Source organism: Gadus morhua, chromosome 7 (assembly GCF_902167405.1).
Source record: "Gadus morhua chromosome 7, gadMor3.0, whole genome shotgun sequence".
In the NCBI taxonomy this organism is placed as follows: Eukaryota; Metazoa; Chordata; class Actinopteri; order Gadiformes; family Gadidae; genus Gadus; species Gadus morhua.
This window is the reverse complement of record NC_044054.1, coordinates 22,883,510-22,903,300: the sequence shown is the minus strand read 5'-3', so window position 1 is coordinate 22,903,300 and position 19,791 is coordinate 22,883,510. Positions and strand designations below refer to the sequence as shown.

The 19,791-nt window shown below is 46.9% G+C and overlaps 1 protein-coding gene across 6 annotated transcripts in view; it reads right to left on the bottom strand.

Annotated features, from left to right (window-relative positions):
- The window catches only part of LOC115547991 (protein Aster-B), a 30,549-nt gene extending 11,514 nt beyond the window's left edge, over positions 1-19,035 (bottom strand). For 2 of the 6 annotated variants that reach the window (XM_030362540.1, XM_030362543.1), the window contains exons 1-12: positions 18,476-19,035; positions 11,678-12,080; positions 10,640-10,660; positions 9,214-9,234; positions 6,244-6,328; positions 5,955-6,058; positions 5,467-5,562; positions 4,968-5,048; positions 4,622-4,737; positions 3,832-4,000; positions 1,565-1,763; positions 934-1,077 (exon numbers count right to left, since the gene is read on the bottom strand). In XM_030362540.1, the coding sequence (XP_030218400.1) occupies positions 934-1,077; positions 1,565-1,763; positions 3,832-4,000; positions 4,622-4,737; positions 4,968-5,048; positions 5,467-5,562; positions 5,955-6,058; positions 6,244-6,328; positions 9,214-9,234; positions 10,640-10,660; positions 11,678-12,080; positions 18,476-18,498 (1,462 nt within the window). In that variant the 5' untranslated portion in view covers positions 18,499-19,035. Of the gene's footprint in view, positions 1-933; positions 1,078-1,564; positions 1,764-3,831; positions 4,001-4,621; positions 4,738-4,967; positions 5,049-5,466; positions 5,563-5,954; positions 6,059-6,243; positions 6,329-6,763; positions 7,546-9,213; positions 9,235-10,639; positions 10,661-11,677; positions 12,081-13,995; positions 14,138-18,475 lie in introns of those variants that run through there. The other 4 variants (XM_030362544.1, XM_030362546.1, XM_030362541.1 and 1 more) reach the window with 3 other exon arrangements.
- Between the last annotated feature and the right edge of the window lie 756 nt (positions 19,036-19,791).

Below are 19,791 nucleotides of genomic sequence, written 5' to 3'. Positions count from 1 at the left end.
CTATAGGGGCCTACACACTGCCCAAACTCAGCCAACTGCCTATGTCTGACCCCTCCGTTGCGATCTTCTGACCAGTTTGTCAGAAAAGTTGCATTGAAACACACGACGAAGACTACTGCCAACTACACAGTAATGTTTACGATTTGCACTTGCGCAAGATGCAATAAGTCTCCTAAACATTGGGTGGCGCTAGTCTCGTGGCCCTAGTCCGCCCCCCCCCCCCCCCCCCCTCCCCCCCCCCCCCCCCCCCCACACACCGCAGTGGTTAAATCAGAGTCTCAGATCCTCAGAGGCCAACGCTCCCAGATTTTTCATGCGGAATCGGACCAGACACCGTCCGCGCGGTTCCAAAATCTTCCAACACAGGTGAACACACAGAAAAGATATGTTCCTGAACTCATCCGAGTCTCCCAAACGTTTCAGATGACCAATGGTTGGGCCAGTGTGTAGAACGATGCATAGGCATCGTGACCTCATAGCAGCCCGACACAGTGTAGCCTGCTAATAAATCCAAGGAAAAAGAAGAATGATACAGAATGAACCAAGAGAAACAATGTAGGTTGCCAAGATGGACGTCAAACTTTTGCGCAACATTTTCTTCAATAAACTAAGCTTTCTCCGGTCTTGCGGGTGCAGTGTTATTTTGTTATTTTCCCCCTGTCGCAAGGTAGTGACGATTCTATCAACCAATCAACCGACGGCGTGTGTTGCTTGAACTTGTTGGCACCCTTTCAGACGTCTCAGTAACCCCAATAGAGGAGTACTGGTGATGAGTACGGCTCATCAGTCTGGACCCCGGCCACTTTTGGCGGTGGAAAAACGCGAACCGTGCCTTACCCTTGCATACCGAACCGCACCCGCCGTAGGAAACGCGCCATTAAGGCCCCAGTGTTAGGGTTAGGGTGTAAGGGACCTTCCACGTGTGATGCTCACCAGAGAACCGGCGCTGCTCCAGGAAGCCCCTCATGAAGGGGGACTCGGTGAAGAGGACGCTGAACATCTTGTCCACGCTGAACTTGTACACCTCGTTGATGTACTGCCGCCCCCGCAGATCCTCTTGGAAGGCCTGCACTTCGCCTGGGGCGGGATCACACGTACCACGTTGGAGGAACAGCAACACATTTGGCTGTTTGTGTGGTAGTGTGAGTGTGTGTGTGTATGTGTGAATGTGCTGCATGCGTATGTGTGTGTGTGTGTGTGTGAGGTATGTAGCTTTGCGTGTGTTTGTCTTCTTGCACACCTGCGTGTGCGAGAATATGTGTATGCTTGTGTGCGCATGACAGTGAGTGTGCATGAGAGTGAGTGTGTGAATGTGTATGTTTGTTTAACGAATGTTGCGTGTGTGTGTGTGTGTGTGTGTTTGTTTAGTATATGTAAATGTATGTAGGTGTTTGAGTGTGGGTTTAATGTAAGCAAGCTTACTGTTGAGTGTATGTAAATGGGTTAAATGCATGTTGCGTTAAGTGTATGCAAACGTTTGAGTGTTAAGTGTATGTCAATGGGTGTCCGTTGTATGCAACAGTGTATATAACCACGTGTGTGTGTGTGTGTGTGTGTTCCACACCTTCGTCGTGGGTCTCTGAGGAGTCGCTGAGCTCGGTGGGCAGCTCCTCGTGCTCGTCGAGGTCGAGCGAGGGCGCCGGGCTGTGACCTACGTCCTGCTGGTCCGCCTGCTCCTCGGCCAGCAGAGGAGGGGGCGGGACCTCTCCCTCGCGGAGCGGTGTGGGGGGGTCCTCCTCGACCAAGCCCAGGGGCAGCTCGTCCTGTGGGCCGGTGGAGGGTTTGGTTAGTGATGCTATCTAACGGGCAAACAACGAACACACTGAAAACTGACCGGTAGACCCTGTGGCCCCGATCCCGGAGAATGGACAGAGATTGTTCGAGTGTTCAAACATTCGATTTGATTCGTTATTTTTTCAAAACAAAATAAGGAAACATAATACACCTCATGTGTGATAAGCTCCTACGGTCGGGGATCACGGCCGTAGCTTCCTGCTGCCTTGCTGTCTAGGCAATGTTTTTTAATGACGTTGCCTTTAAAAAAAGGCAACGTCCTCTCTGGATTGAGAGGACTTTTAAGGCAGCGATGCGTCACAACATTATGCTGTCTCCAAATGGTTGACGACTGTAGACGGTATGCTACTACTACCACCTCATTCCGACTAATTGTTTTATATTTCTCTGATTAGAATTATTATTTGTTGCAGTCTAAAAGTCAATGTAACTTATATCTGAACACAAACTCTGGGCTGTGATTGGAATTGTTTTTCTTGTCGTCGGAAACTTGATGCCTCTCTGCTCCCTAAATAGGCAGCACCTTGGCCGTTTGGGACAACCTATTCTTGCATTGAGGATAACATGAGGTGACATCAAGTGGCCACAATGGGTTGGGACCAGAAACTGAGTGCTCTACATTCAATTATGTTACATACATTTAGCTGACAGTTTTATCCAAGGAGACTTAAGATAAGTGCATTCAACCATGAAGACCCATGAATACCAAGAATTGACAAGGATCCTGCGTGTACATACAATTTCTCAAGGGGTGTTTGATTTATGACGTTTTGGGTTGTTGGGCCTCTAAACTCTCGGAGTAAATATCCAACTAAACCCAAATGCATACACGCATAGGAATTAAACTGTCAAAAATGGTGCTAGGCATGGGTTTGGAAACTGTCCAACCACATTCCAGGCGCCATTTGGGTTGTTTTAATCAGTCATTTCTACACCATATTGTCTGTATGTTTGCGTTGTGGAAGACAACGGCAATGTACAGGAAATTAGATCGATTCTGCATCCTCTCTCTCTGTGCTGATAGTCTTCTTAATCATACCAGTGCCTAAAATGGCACTCATACTTCCTATTACGGGAGCGTACCTACGTTCCCCGGGTCCTATGTTCCCCGCTTTGTATGTGACCAGGGAACATATTCGTAGGATGGTAGGGGCAAGGACCTGGGGAACATAGGGATGACTCCCCTATTACTACTGCTGCTGCTACTACTGTTACTGCGGCTACTACTACTACTATTGCTACTGCTACTGCTACTGCGGCTACAACTACTACTACTGCTACTGCTACTGCGGCTACTACTACTACTGCTACTGCTACTGCTACTGCGGCTACTACTACTACTGCTACTACTACTACTACTACTACTACTGCTGCTACTGCGGCTACTACTACTACTGCTACTGCTACTGCTACTGCTACTGCGGCTACTACTACTACTGCTACTGCTACTACTGTTACTGCCTCTGCTACAACTACTACTGCTACTGCTCCTACTACTACTACTGCTACTGCTGCTACTACTACTGCTACTGCTACTACTACTACTAGTGCTACTACTACTGCTACTGCTACTACTACTACTAGTGCTACTGCTACTACTACTACTAGTGCTACTGCTACTACTACTACTAGTGCTACTGCTACTGCTACTACTGCTACTGCTACTACTACTACTAGTGCTACTGCTACTGCTACTACTGCTACTGCTACTACTACTACTAGTGCTACTGCTACTACTGCTACTACTACTGCTACTGCTACTGCTACTACTACTATTAGTGCTACTGCTACTGCTACTACTGCTACTGCTACTGTGGCTACTACTACTACTGCTACTGCTCCTACTACTACTACTACTGCTACTGCTACTATTAGTGCTACTACTACTACTGCTACTGCTACTACTACTGCTACTGCTACTGCTACTACTGCTACTGTGGCTACTACTACTACTACTACTGCCGCTGCTGCTGCTACTACTGCTAACACTTCCATTACTACTAATAGTAATATTCCTAATAATTCCTGTCTTCTCACAGGCAGAAGGGCTTCTAGTCCAGGCCGGTCGTGGTCCACCCCGATGTAGGCCTCCTGCGGGAGCAGCAGGGTTCCCGGGTTGCCTATGTCAGGGGGGGTCTTGGCCGGGGTGTTGCATGCGTCCGGGTGGTGCTCGCTGCTGTCCTCGGCCGGGAGCTCCTCGCAGTACCTGCACCAGGGAGACGGACAGCAGCTGTAGGTCAAGGTTACCAGCTTACCAACACTGAACGGACACACAGGCCTTTGCTTTTCCCAACGCGGTGCAGCGGGGATCAACGCGCTGTCCGATTGGTCCAGTCGCCACAGGGCCAATCGGGGGGGGGGGGGGGGGGGTGTTGGGTGGTCAGAACGGCGTTGGGAAATGCACCAGGCGAACGGACACAGAGCCCTCCACAACACAACACATGTCGGTAGCAGTAAGACGGACAGCAGGGGTGCTGTGTTTGGTAGGTATGAGTTGAAAGCGATAAGGGCATGCCTGTATCGGTTTAATGTGTGTTATCATGTATGCATGACAACACACTGTTTGTGTTTGCTCTTCTGCTTGAAGACTAGCTAGGTAATCGATAATAAATGTCTCTGGCGGAGGTTCATTTTTCTTTCAGCACTCTAAATTATTACAGGCCTCCACAACTATTTTGGAAGCTGGCTTTGTTTCTGGGGACTTGCACTCCGATATATTTGAGCTTTCTCTAAATGCCAGGCCTAAATAAAGACTTTTGCAACAATTCCCATCAATTCAGCATTGATATGTCTGTTGTCAATGTTCTTTCCCGGTGGTGAATCTCACCCCATGGTGTTGAAGTCATCATCGGGGGGGACGTAGTCCTCGTCATCGCTGGTCAGCCCCAGTTCGCTGCCATAGCACTGATGGACAAAATGCCACAACTCTTTGGGGCACAGGGGCTGATGAGCATGGGGGAGAGGGGACAAGAGAGGATTTCACAAGGAGGAGCGATCACAATATCACAGAAGGCAGAGCGGACAGAAGCATACGTTATAGGGCTTAGGGTGAGGGAAGGAAAGTAGGTCTGTGGGGACCGGTTTGGACTGTAACAGGGATTAAGGGCAAGAGAAAGAAATGGATTGGCCTGACTTGGCGAGAAGTTCCTTAATACGGAGCCCAGGATCCTTACCTTCTCCAGGAGAGCGTTCTGCCAGAGCCGGAACATCATCATGTAGGTGCGGTCCCTCGCCCCAAAGGACGTGAAAAAGTGCTGGAGGATTAAATGGCCACCGTTAGGTCTTATTGACTAAGCTTAAGAAAAGTCAATGGGCTGAGTTGAGGATAGAAGCTAAGGTTTCCTGAGTAAAGCACAAGTATGGGTATAGATGGGGCACCTTCCTCTAGGATTCCTGCAGGTTGACTTTAGACATTGGGGTTTGAACACAGAACCCTTCATCAGGGAGTCAAACACTCTAAACTGCTAGACTATTCTGCCAACACATACACCGAGCCATCTGAATTCACTTCCTGTTTAGAATGTACCTTTACTTTATGAAGCTCATATTTTCCCCTCCTACGTTACCTAATACAGAATTAAATTATACATCTTAGACAGAGCCCCCTTTCACGTCCCCTTTTATTTCCATTTGCAGTGACCAATCACACCCACGCCAAGACCTTCTGTTCACCTTCTCATTGTCGGTGCACAGCTGGATGGCATTGGGAATGAGCCGAGCCGTCTTCTCCTTGGTCATGGTGCAAATGTCCTTCAGGCGAACCATCAGCTGAAAGCAAGAGAAACATCGTCACAGCTTTCAAATGATTTACCGTTCAACCACGAACCGTAAACTATAACTCTGCTCATAACCCAACTAAATTGTTGCATGTTATGAGAAAATGCAACCTCTGTATTCCATCCACATATCAGATGCAACATACAATCAATACTTAGTCCAAGTGGATGACTCAGAAAAGCTTCCCAGTTTTAGGGATCTGACTAAATTTGATTATGTTGATACTCATTCTCTTTCAAAACGTTTCTAAATGGATACAATAAAGTAAGATGAATCATGGGTATTGATTGGGTGAAGCAAACCTGTTTTAGTGTCTGAACATGGAGTGCATCTCTAGCTGTATACAGAGGAATGACATAGAGTATCAGAGTAACAGAGCGTACCAGGGTTTCCCATCGGAAGATGTTGCTGTAGAAGCAGATCCAGTTCTCAGAGAGGTAGAGACGGCCCTGCAGGAGGATATCTCTCTGCAGTGCACAGGAGTAGTCTGGTGGAGGTCAAAGGTCAACAAAATGAATTACACCATTCAGAGTGAATCATGAACGTTCGGTCCGGGACGGAAACTAATGAAGCAACTTTGTGCAATGATTTGGTCGAAAACCAGACAGACTTTAATCATCCTGACACAACAAATATTCATACTCCCGGGGAGGGGGTCTGGATCAAACTCACCCACAATGAGTCGCTCAGTGTCCGGTAGTGATTTGAAGAGCTTTCTGAAGTCTTCATTGCGTTGCTTGTAGGTGGGACTCAATACCTGCAGAAAGACACAACAATGATCGGGATTTTCTCCAAGCCAAGGTTATGAACAAGAGAGGGCAGGCAAACACACTGATGCCATAATGTGGAACTCCAGCACCTAAATTGGTAGATGGATCTCAAACCTTTCTGGAACTCTCTGTACCTTTTCTGCTCTCATTCTTTACATCTACCATGTATGTTTGCAACTCCGAAATAGCCTAAACTCAATGTTGCAGTGTTACACCCATGTTTACTTATCGGCAACTTCACGTCTAGTAACATTTACTTACAAACAAAAAGTCATTACATGTTTGCAAAGACTGTAAGACCAATATGGTTGACTCAATCTATCCAAACTGGTTGACTTTTTAAACTTGGAAGTTCATGTTAATCTTCTCACACACAACCAAAAATAAGTGACATTATAGGCTTCCCTCCCGGAAAGACTTACAGCCGGTACCCGCTCTGACTCCCAGTCCAAGCTCTGCCAGGGATCACTCCAGCAGTCCAGAGGCTGTGGGTCTGACCTTACACCGAGACCCTTCCAGCTCACGTCCAGGTCAGACAGAGTCTCACTCACTGGACCCTCCAGCCTCATTGTTTACAGTCCTGAATGCTGTGCTACACTCGTCTTCGTAATTCCTGACTCTCCACTGCTGAAAACACTATAATTTAACCCAAAAGTCTAACTTTTGAGCTCTTTGGAGAGAACTATGAAGAATATGCAGTGATGATCTAAATTTGGTTGTTTATCATGTATATATATATATATATTATATATATATATTATTTGATTATTATGTATATATACATATATATATTTATATAGAGGGAGTAGTAACAGTCATGGCAAATTAATCTTAATACACCAAATACAAAAAAAAAATCATACTTTACAAATACAAAGTCATGCAATCAAAACACGAAACATTGCAAAAATGGAGCAAGTCTCGCTAATACTCTCTCTCCCTCTCTTACTTCTGGCCCCTCATCACATTACACGGAAAACAAGTCCTTTTAACACCCTCATTTCATCCTGTAATCCAAGGTGTTCCAATATTCCCAACAATTCCCGGACAAGAAATGTCCCAGATCAAACTATCGCACCATCAGCCCCTATAATCCAGGACAACTGGACGTTCCCCCCCCACTGCATGTTCAGAAAATCGATCCAGAGATGCTCACTGCTCCACAACGTGCACTGGACTGTTTGAAAACATTTCTCCAGGAGAGGAGTGGAGTAGGAGGAGTCGCTGTGTTATTGTGGGTAGAGGGAGAATGAGAAGGAGGAGGGGGCAGAGGGAGGGAGGGCAAGATTAAGGTTCACTTCAGTTCAAATGTGTGTGTGTGTGTGTGTGTGCGCGCGCGCGTGCGTGTGTGCGTGTGTGTGTGTGTGTGTGTGCGCGTGTGCGCGTGTGCGTGTGTGTGTGTTATGCTCAGACGTGCCAGTGCATGTTTTCAGTCCCACTATTATTTTATTGCAATTTCTGTTTTTTTTCAGCCATTTCTTCTTCCCCTTTATTTTTCCATGTGAGAGGGAGCAAGGAAGCGAGGGAGAGAGAGAGAGGAAGAGAGAGAGAGAGAGAGAGAGAGAGAGAGAGAGAGAGAGAGAGAGAGAGAGAGAGAGAGAGAGAGAGAGAGAGAGAGAGCAAGAGAGCGAGAGAGAGAGAGAGAGTGAGAGAGAGTGTGTCTCTTTGTGTGTATGTGTGTGTTAAAGGAAGCTACTGGTGTAAACAAGGTAGCATTGCCATGGACAATCCGTCCTTCTCTTTACACACACACACACACACACACACACACACACACACACACACACACACACACACACACACACACACACACACACACACACACACACACACACACACACACACACACACACACACTTCCAGCTTCCTCATCCTCCTCCCTTCTCCCATACGGCTCCCACAACTCCCCACTATTTAGTCTTCTCCTCCACCCCCTCCTCCTCCGCCTACTGGCGGACCTCTCCCTGCCTTTGTTGAGCTGTGTGACTCAGAGTTGGGTTGGGGGTCGGGTTCAGTGCCAGGGCTATATGTGTGGGATGAGGCCGATTCCGCAACAAAGACACAAAGGGGGAACGGAAATCCAACTTTTTGGCACAACTCCTTCATAAATGTTTCTTTTGGTATCCCAAATGCTCTCTTTCTCACAGAACATCTCAAGAATGTATCAAACTCAGATTTGATAAATAATTAGGTAATAGGAATGGCAGCTACAGCACAGAAAATAACTTTTTACCTTTTTAAAATATATTGTGGATGTCGATAATCAAATTGTGCAGCTTGGATATCATACTGGGTTAAGAGCTCAGTATCGCTGTCAAGTGATTGACAGAGAAAAATATACATCCTTCCTTCATGGGCTGCCTCCTTTAGATTCTAAAGATTAAGCTCCTTGATGTGTCTATTTGTGTGCTATGTCTATGTTTCTCCACTGTAAATTACACCACATGCACAAAAACCCACATCCATGCAATACTGAACTAACAAATAGACAAACTTACAAAAATTTAAACATAGCCACACAACTGCCATGTTTTTCCTGTCCTAGAAGAATGCTAGGAAACAAATAGGCCAATGCTGAACGGCAATATTATTTTTCCAAAAAACCTTCAGTTCTCAGTCTTACTTGATTTTCTGTCTTAATTTTGATGCACTGAGATGAATGCATCAAAATTAAGTCGTAGTCATCAATTGCAACATCATCCAATCCGGCAGACTGGACGTGATGTGTTGTCTTTTGTCCTCGCATAAATGCAAATGTTGAGGGACCACAGAAAGAAAGTTATTTGCGAATGAGTCGTTTGGACGCTGACACCGTGAGGGGTACAAAGAAGCGGGTGCATAGGGAAAGTAGGAAAGCAGGTATTGAACTTACATTGTACCAGCTCTGGCTTTTCTTTTGGCCACAATGAAACGATCGTCAGAGGAGTGCAGAAAGATGACAAACAGGAGGAAAAATAGGAAGGTCAATGATTAGAAAGATTAAAGTTTTTATAGGAGGAACACACAACACAATGTAAGGGAAATTTTCAAAATCAGTTGGATTACGGGAAAAGTTCGCTGTAGAGATTGTGTATACATATATGTAAATATTATAGCATATCATTTCGGCCAGTAAGTGGCAGTGTTACCTCAGAGAGGCACACTGTGCAGTCAGAGTGCCCAACACTATGACACAGTCGGTCATTGTAATCCTGTGTTTTAATGCTGGTGTATCAATCACTTGGGTGGGTTTGTCAAGAACAATTCACCTTTAAGGATCATTTGATACAGTCTCATGCCTCTTATATCAATTATATTATCTGACAAATTCCACACATGAAAGGCCGCTTCCAAGCAAACAAGAATTGTTGAGTTATTGTAAGAGAGAGAGAGAGAGAGAGAGAGAGAGAGAGAGAGAGAGAGAGAGAGAGAGACATAACCCAATTCATACTATTTCAACCTATTGATTCCCCGTTATTAAAGGAATCAATAAATAGAGTTGTATATATCTTAGTATATATAGCACAACATAGAGGTCACACGAGGCGAAAGCAAGGGCCATTGCCATCATAACAAATATTTTAGAGCTCTAGTAGGGCAAGGGGAAGGCCTGGCTGACCACTGAAGCGCATGGAACAGGATGAGCCTGGGGGGTGGGGGTTGAGGGTCACAGGTCAAAGGTTAAAGGTCACGGACAGCAGGGTTAGGATGTGGAGGTGAAAGCTAAACAGTGGGGAGAGGAAGAGGAAATGGATGGGGATCGGGGAGATGCAAAAAGTACAATACAAGAAATACAATTCAATAAAAAATAAAAATATGAAAGTGGTAGAGTGCTTACTTTAATGAGGCTTAGCCTGTCCCCCTGGGGTCATCCACATGCAAAGAGACAAACAGTGGTCATGCAGATGAGGGTGCACGGTCGAAAGGAACCGAAAACGATGGTGATGAGAGGGGAACCAAGCACCATGTCTCCTTACTCTATCCTGTCCTTCTTAGTGCGAATTCCCTCCGGGCTCACTTGTGTCACTAAGCATCTCTCTGGTCTAATTTGAGCTACGTTCAGCTACGATTTGAGTCTTTGTTAAGCTTAGTAGTCTCCTCGTAAGGTTATTTCATTTGGGTGTGTATGGGCGTGTGTGTGTGTGTGTGTGTGTGTGTGTGTGTGTGCGTTTTGGGTTTTTCCAATGTAAACAACAGACTTCATTGAAATCAGCTGGTCATTGTAGGATCGCCTTATCACATGTTCAATAGGCATGTCCAGGCAAAACATGTTTGAAATAAAAACACAAAGAAAACAAACATAAGAGAGTGATGCTTACTTTAGTGTGCCGCTTGTGGGACTATTGCATGCATGAGGAGAGAGAGAGAAATGACAGTAAAAAAAGGACAGGAGAAAGTTACAGAGTGTGCTCCGGACACATTTTGACACGAGCAGGGACTGACTGAAAGCATCAGGTCCTCTGGTTACGGTGCCCAACGATAAGAGCCATCTTAAAGCAAACCCGTGTGGGTCAAGACCAAAAGCGTCAAAGCGTGGAATGGTTGACGATGGTGATATGACAATGAGAACGTCATGACAAGAAATCAGTTATGTTCCAATACATAAACATAGATTGGAAGGTTAAGTATTTTATGTTGAGTTTTGTGTTTTTTTATTAGAGTATATATAATATGTGTGATTCCCATATATCAGCCAAATATCTGATACATTTGAAATATTTGAGATCATTGACCTTGATAATCGACATTTGATTGCCCTGCAAAGAAATTCCGGTGTGTTTTATTTTACACAGCAGCGTAAAGCAACGATTATTGAGGACAATAGTGTACTCGGTATAAACACTTTGCAGTACTACACTCGAGTGCAATCATATTTCATCGCTCCAAACTCAAGCCGATAATATTGTAACCTCAGGCGAACTCTTTTCCCCTACGTTTATCAAACTCAGTGTTGCACACAACAGCAAGTTGCGATCCTAAAACAGGAGAAAAATGAAAGCAGAGTAGCGGTAAAGTCTGTCCCCTGTGACAGCAAAGGGCTATCCCGGAGCAACCTTGCCTCCTAAGATTACAAAATCTAGAACGTCTCACTTGTGTGGTCCCAAGCAAGGGATAAAATATCTTTGTGCAGCATTTTTGGGGTTCAGAATATTGGAGGAGTAGCTAAGATCTAGACATGTGTTTTTGAAGGTCTGTAGCATTTACAATATTTCAGGGTTTCCAACCGTTTGGGTTGTAGTATGTCTACCTTAGATTTTATCCTGTAGGTGTGTATGTGTGTGCGTGTGCGTGTGCGTGTGCGTGTGTGTGTGTGTGTGTGTGCATGCAAGCATGTGTACCTTTATATGCCTGCTCACCTTGGTGTTCTTGCCCCCACTTCGGGAGCTGGTGGTGTTGGTGGTGAGATGGGCAGGCTGGGAGTAGACCCGCTGCTGCTGCTGCTGCTGCTGCTGCTGCTGCTGCTGCTGCTGCTGCTGGGGCTGGGGCTGCTGCTGCTGGGGCTGCTGCTGGTGCGGCTGGGTCTGCTGGGTCTGCTGGGTCTGCTGGGGCGGCTGCTGCTGCTGGGGCTGCTGCTGGTGGTGGTTCTGGGCCGCGGGCTCGGGGGTGGAGGGTGACCGGTCGGGGGCCGGGTCTAGCGAGCCCTTCTCCACCATGGTGTAGCTCTCGTTGTCGGGGCTGAGCTGGGGGGTGGAGGAGCGGGAGCGTTTCCGCAGGACAGGCGAGCATGCAGGCGTGCTCCGGTTGGAGTTACTGGCGGTGCTGTGGGTGGGGGATAGAAAACCGCTGTTGTTGTTGTTGTTATGCGACAAAGTTTGTACACAGAAAGCCCAAGGTGTTGTAAGTCACAATGTGCCAACAGACTTTAAAAAAAGCGATTGCCAACAAACAGTCAAATTCTAAGACACTTCCAAAGTATCCAAAGTGACTTCCAGTGAATTCAGACGCAGGTCGTCAAACCCAGTACCTTTTGACTGGGAGTAATGGAAGACTTATTCCTGCTATTGAATGCAGTCTTTCGTGGTGAGTCTCTATGATAATAGATTGAGGTGATCCTAGATTTCTCTCCACTGGCAACCACTCAAAGAACAGATACAGAACAAAAAGCTATTCAGAGATTCCCTTGGGAGGAAATTAGGATTCTGGACCGGCCGCTAATTTTAAATCCAACGAAGACCGGGAGAATATGGGTTGAAGTGCACTAGATTACTTTTAGCATCACATCACTTTTATGTCCTTCATGCTTCAGTTGAAGTTTGGACACCCATCACATTTCATTGCATTTCAAAAGTATTTATTTGGAGTGTCTAATTCTTTTGTGTATACAGCGATGCAAACTGAATTTGTTAAAGACTTCGAGTTCCTTCAGTCATGGCAATAAGTCCCATACATCGCATTGTTCCTTAACAAATCAGTCTACTTACAATGTCTACCCATTTTGTAAACAATTGAAACACAAATACAAATATGAATCACTCAGGACTGCTCTGCCGTTACTTTTGTTTCACCCTTGGGATAATGAATCTTCTGATTGAATCCTCATATTTCTACATTGAGACCCACTCCATGCATTTCATAACAAGACCAAGATCAAGGCGTTATGTTGACTGCCTACAAAACAGCTGACCACGTAAGATGTGATCAAGCCTGAGAAATCCCTTTGGCAGTGGTGTCCAGTGACCAAACCCACTCACCCAAGAGCAACATCAAACACACTCTGCAGAACAGGGGCCAACCAGGGTCCTCCATGCTCCTGAGCATCGACCATCGACCAATCAGAGGGCCTCACCATTTATCTGGGCCATCATGAGCGGAGACATTTATTCCTATGCTACCCTTCCCTCCCCCCACAACGCATGCACCCTTCAGTCAAAGGTCAAACATGACATAACAAAAGCAGTGTACCGCTATATCTGGAGAGCCAAAGAATGACCGATGTGGCCGTACATCCCCCGCCAGTTAGCCATAAGCGATGCTCCACCACATGCCCTGTCACGTTCATTACATCAAAGCCATGACGCTGTCACGCTCCCTGCTATGCACTGGTGTGTGTTGTTATTTTTTTTGTTGTAGAGAAGGTCGCAAAAAAACAGCAACACACACACACACACTCACAGGATGACGTATGTTTGGAAAATGTACAAGCCCAACAAAAGGAAGTGGACCGTTGAATGGATCAAAGACATCCAACATGTCATTCCAAGTGTCACAACACAAACCAACGCAGCCACTAGAGGGGCTGCATGGACGTGGTTAGCGCATACCTAGCGCTCACACTGCTGTCGGATGAAGCTAGCCGGATGCTAATGCTAACGCTAATCAGAGCGCGTCTGATGGTGAAGGAATGTAGGCACGGTAGTGGTGGTGGTGTGGGTGATGGGGGGTGTGGGACCAAAATGGTGCAAGGTGACACCCCATCCTCCAAATGCTATACCTATCCCACCCTACCCCCCAAACACACACACACAGACACACACACACACAACTGTTGCCAAAACCCAATTTCATCAGGAAAATATAACACACACACAAACCCAAACACACACACACACACACACACACACACACACACACACACACACACACACACACACACACACATGCACGCAGAGCACGTCTGTGCCGGCGTGGCGAGAGAGATGGAGCGCATGCATGTCGTACGGCGCTGGGTACCAACCTGGCAGCCATGGAGCACTGGAGCCTCAGCCTCAGTCTCAGCCTGCTCCATGCATCCACCCATTCCCCACTGATGGAGAGCAGGAAGAGCGAGGGGAGGTGGAGGAGTGGGACTGGGAGGAGGAGGAGGAGGAGGAGGAGGGGGAGGATGAGGAGGAGGGTGGGTGGGTGGGGGGGGGGGGGTGAGAAGGAGGAGGAGGCACGGCCAACCCCCCCTTCGTTTCAAAAATAAATCCTGAGAGTCCCGACGTGAAGATCGCGAGCATGAGACCCCCCCCTCCCCGCCCTCTTGTTGTTCTCCTTTAGCCGCGATCCTTCTCTCCGTCTCTCCACGCTACCTCTCCCTGTCTGTCTCCCTGTCCTTCTCTCTCTACCTCTCCCTATCAGTCCTTCTGTCTGTCTCTCTCTTTCTCTCTCTCTCTCTAGCAGCAGAGTGATTCACATGTGTGGATTCTAGCGGCTGCAGCAAAGCTCTCTCTCTCTCTCCCTTGCCCTCCATCCATCTCCATCACTGCGATTGGTTGCCCGAGCCAAACACAACCGTGAGGATGGATGCTGCTTTTTTTGTGTACTCGGCTTGAGACACACAGAGAGAGAGAATGAGAATGTATGTGTGTCAGAGAGAGAAAAGGAGAGGAGAGATAGAAAGATACAGAGAATGTACATGTGTATCAGAGAGAGAGAGAGAGAGAGAGAGAGAGAGAGAGAGAGAGAGAGAGAGAGAGAGAGAGAGAGAGAGAGAGAGAGAGAGAGAGAGAGAGAGAGAGAGAGAGAGAGAGAGAGAGAGAGAGACGAGAGGGATTATATATGTGTGAGATAGAGAGAGAAAGGGGAGGGGAGGAGTTGGTCTGGCCACTCCCCCCTCATTACGTATTCATTGCCTTTATGAATGGAGGCTGTAGACGTCAGTTAATCCTCACCATCACACCATGGTCTGTGCCACACCCCCTTAAACACACATACACACACATACCTTTGCTTTACTACTGTCAATATCTCATCAATATCTGTTAAAAATATATAGATTGTAAGAGAGAGAGATATGAATGAAATATTAATGAAAAGGTTATTTACATAATTTTTTGATATACATAATCGCCACCATATATATCTCCCTTTTGATCTTCATTACACGTTTAGTAGTGCATTGATGGTGAATAGTGAGGCACTCTCCATTGATCAATGGTCTCTGAGAGGGAAAGGTAATAAAGGATAAGCACAGAGAAGAGGAGGAGGACCTGAGAGGTCCCGGATCATCCAAGACTCCAGCTGTCGGACTAACCACCTGAGGACATAGACCAGAGTGGTCCTGTTGTCGATGTTCCACTCCAACCAGTGGGAGCCGTGCTGGTTTGTCCTAAATCTGGATACTCACTGCCAGAGAGATTGTCTTCAGAGACAGAGAGACAGAGAGATATAGAGAATATGAGAGAGATAATTGGGAGAGACAATGAGAGATAGAGAGAATATGAGAGAAAGAACATGAGTGAGAGAAAGAGAGAGATAATGTGAGAGAATACGTGAGCGGGAGAAAGAAAGAGAGAGACAGAAGGAGAGACAGTAATAGAGAGAGCGAGGTTGACCTCTTAGTGACCTTAGAATCGAATAGATTGCGTCTTTCATTTTCGCACACAGACACAGGTTCGATGGCAAAAGCAAACAGCAAGTCTCACTTCTTTTCCATACTGTTATCCTTTCATCTTTTCTATACTATGCCTTAGGTCTTACACACACGCGCACGCACACACACACACACACACGCACAAAGACACGCACACACACACACACACACACACACACACACACACACACACACACACACACACACACACACACACACACACACACACACACACACACACACACACACACACACAGCCGAAAGGCTCTCATTCCGTTGAATAACCCAGATTCACCTCAATTCTACCTTCCCCCTCCCTCCTTTTACATCCCACAGGGAAACACTCCTAATGATGTGGTCTGAGACGATGGCAGCCAATCACTGCCTCCCGAGCCAGGACAGCAACCAATGGGGGCCCGCCTCAGTGCAAAGCTCTCTGGGATGCAGCCAATGGGGTGGGGAATGCACCACCAGCAGAGATGAGGAGGCTGTGAGGTGGTTGTGCTCCCCTCTCAATAGGCTCTCAGGGCAGCGGGAGAATTAAACAGAGTGCATCAGATTGAAGGGGCTTACAACGAGGCTGCAGATACATCTCATTTCATGTTGGAGATAAAAAAATATATACATATTACATATTATATATTGCATTCATAATCATAATCATAATTGCATCCTTACCCTCACGTTAGTTCAGAAGACTATATTTCTTCCAAAACAATGATCAATGACATATTGATAATGCATTACAACAGTAATAGTAACAAGGAAAACGGTCCTCTTTTCAACGTGAGTTGCTGTACACGATACACGATCACCAAAAAATATCAGAAACAGAAACGGCAAACCCTTCTTTTTGCACCGGCGTGTAAATCTGTGCTGCTCCTCAACTCTCTTTTCCTCGTTAAACCACGAGCGTGCATCGCTTTTCTGGATTATTTCTCAAAGTGTCTGATTAAACGAAACGCCCCCCCCCCCCCCATAGACACTTATGTTATTTGGAGTGGCTACTTTAATGTTACCTCATTGTCCCCTGCCTGGGCCAGCGGGGATGTATGCCCACTGGACATTGCTTTTAATATGCACATTGTCCTGAGCTCCGCTCCTTCCGCAGTCTGCTAATTGGGGAGCAGCAGAGGTGTCACGAGGAGCAGCTGCCCCGGCGGACGCTCGCTTAATGAGAGAGCAGAGCTGCACTTGTCCTCAGCCCTGCTTTCCGTGCACGCGCACCCACACACACACACACACACACACACACACACATACACACGCGCTTGAGCCTGCACGTGGCACAAACACAGACACACATGCAGGCGCACACACGCAGGCGCACACACACGCACAAACACAACTACACACAGACACACAGACACACACACACATACAGCCCCACACATGCACATGCAGACGCATGCACATAAACACAACTGCACACACACAGACACACAGACACACACACACACACACACACACACACACACACACACACACACACACACACACACACACACACACACACACTCACACACACACACACACACACACACACACACACAAGCATGCAGGCGCATACAAACTCACAAACTGACACATACGCACACACATTCTAGGCTTATGTTACCAGATTCCCTTTGCCACCTCAGCCGGATATGGGGTTACACACGCAAGGTTTTAATGTTGTCCCCAGGGGGAGTTGACAGATATGACATCTATCTTGATGTTTGACCCTTGCTTACTTCCGTGCTTCTTTCCCTCATTATACTGTGATCCGACTTGATTCTATCATGTTTATCCTCTTTGGCCGAATGAAGGAACTGTGCTCCACAATTAAGTCTGTGTCTATGCCTTTTTCGTGTAAATTATGGTTTAAGTGTACTAGCTACTTTAGCTCATTGGATTACATTTGCTTGAGCTTGTGCCATTACTAAAGGTGAATTAGCTTAACAGTCATGTAAAGGGAAGGTTTCCAGATAATTATCATGTAAATTCATTATATGTGTTTCCACATAAAGAATTGAGTTCTTACAACTCAAGCAGGTTCATTTTGAGTGGAGGTGACAGACCACGTGGTGGAAAATAGAAAGATCACGTCCAGCAGCAAACAAGAGCATTGTTTGTACACAGTAAACCTTACGCAACCTATCATAAACTGGCCTAGCCTAGCCTGACTTTACCTAGTCTAGCTTAACTTCACCTAGTCTAGACCTAACCTAATCTAACCTTTGGTGACACAAAACAAAACAAAGCTTGAAGATGCTAGTTGACAAGTTTAGCTTTAAAGGCTATAACATACACATTAGCCTTAAACCCTAGCCACTCACCCAGCTCATACATGCAAAGCCAGCAGGTTTGCCGCACGTGTCCACCCCAATGTGCCAACGCCACGCTAGAGTCACTGAATACGGACTAGCAATGGACATCTTGTTGTAAGAACTGGTAATGCAGTAAAAAGTAGTAAAAAAAAAAAAAAGATCTACATGCGTGCATTTGGGGGACGGGTTGCTAAGCTAGGCAAAACGGACAGGGAAATACAATCATGCTTAGGTTGTCAACCGGGTTGGGGGGTTTGTCTTCAGGCCTGGACATGGAGAGATGAATGGTGATGGAGGGGTGTGGGGGGGGGGAGGGGGGAGCAGATGGCATGGACGGATGGAGTGGGGGGGTGGGTTTAGTTTAGTGTGTGTTGATGTGTGTGCGCGTGGCACGTGAATCCATGCGCGCATAATAAATGTACAATACTGTGTGTGTGTGTGTGTGTGTGTGTGTGTGTGTGTGTGTGTGTGTGTGTGTGTGTGTGAGTGTTTGTGTGTGTGGGATGACCCTACTACACGGTGAACAGGACAGGACAGGACAGCAGCCTTACCAGGCGAGTTTGAAGCCTTTCATTGGTGAAGGAAGAGTTTCCCCGTGTGCTTAGCCAGGTTTCCCCCGCTCACCAAGCCCGTCCGTCGGGGGCATCGTGGGTGTTGCTGTGGTGCTGGTGGAGGTGGTGGTGGTGGTAGAGGAGGAAGGGAGGTAAACACAGGTGCCCGGGGCCTGGAACCGATGCCCATCGAGAGGGCCAGAGCAGGCGTACGTCTGCCCCAGGTCCTTGCTCCAGTGCAGAAGGTTGAGTGAGTCAAAGAAAAAAAGAGCGAGAGGGCGAGAGGGCGAGAAAGCGAGAGAGCTTCCAGCCAGACAGCCCCGGATCGGGAGGAAGAACTGCAATGCCGGGATGCTCAGTTCTTCAAAAACTTCTGTCGACTGGCGGATTCGTCCAGCTGCCGTCGGTGTCCCGGGAGTCGAGTGCACGTAGGCTGTGCACGAGGCATTTGCGCAGGTTTAGGTGTGCATAGATCAGTTTACATCGGCTAAGAGAGAGAGAGCTAACGCTCACATGCTCCCTCTCTCATATGCAGCAGAGTCCTTGCTCTGCAGATGAACGCACTAGCTGAGCCTCTTTCAGGGGTGGAGAGAGAGAGAGAGAGAGAGAGAGGGAGAGGGGGAGAGGGAGAGAGAGAGGGAGAGAGGGAGAGAGGAGAGAGAGGAGAGAGAGAGAGAGAGAGAGAGAGAGAGAGAGAGAGAGAGAGAGAGAGAGAGAGAGAGAGAGAGGGAACGAGAACGAGTACACCTCTTGCAAATAGTACACAGCTGCTTGTTCTCTAACTCTCTCTCTCTGTCCAACTGAATCCCCCACTATCTCACTCACTTTTAGTGGGGGCAATGGTGGTACAAACCATATACACTGTCCGCTTGGAGGGGATTAGTGTTTATGTATGTGTGAGTTTGCGTGTGTGTGTGTGTGTGTGTGTGTGTGTGTGTGTGTGTGTGTGTGTGTGTGTGTGTGTGTGTAAATCAATCCTAGCAGCTGTCTAATCTCCTAGAGTGTGTGTGTGTTTGTGTGTGTCTGTGTGTCTGTGTGTGTGTGTGTAGATAAGGCATTACATGCTTGTAAGACGAGAAAGGGGGAATACTCAAAAATGTGTAGCGTCTCATGCAAATATTTTTTAAAGATTTGGTTTTGAAGAGGCTAAAAGAAAACAACAATGTCAGGACCCACTTCTATTCCCCGTAGCAGTAGGAGACATTTTTGTGTTGAGTCACAAAGCCCACCATGCATTGCAGCTGAGGGTTGTCTTTTTCAGACGGATAGCGAGGTTACCATGGAGACCTCTAATGGATGCCAGGGCCACTGCACGT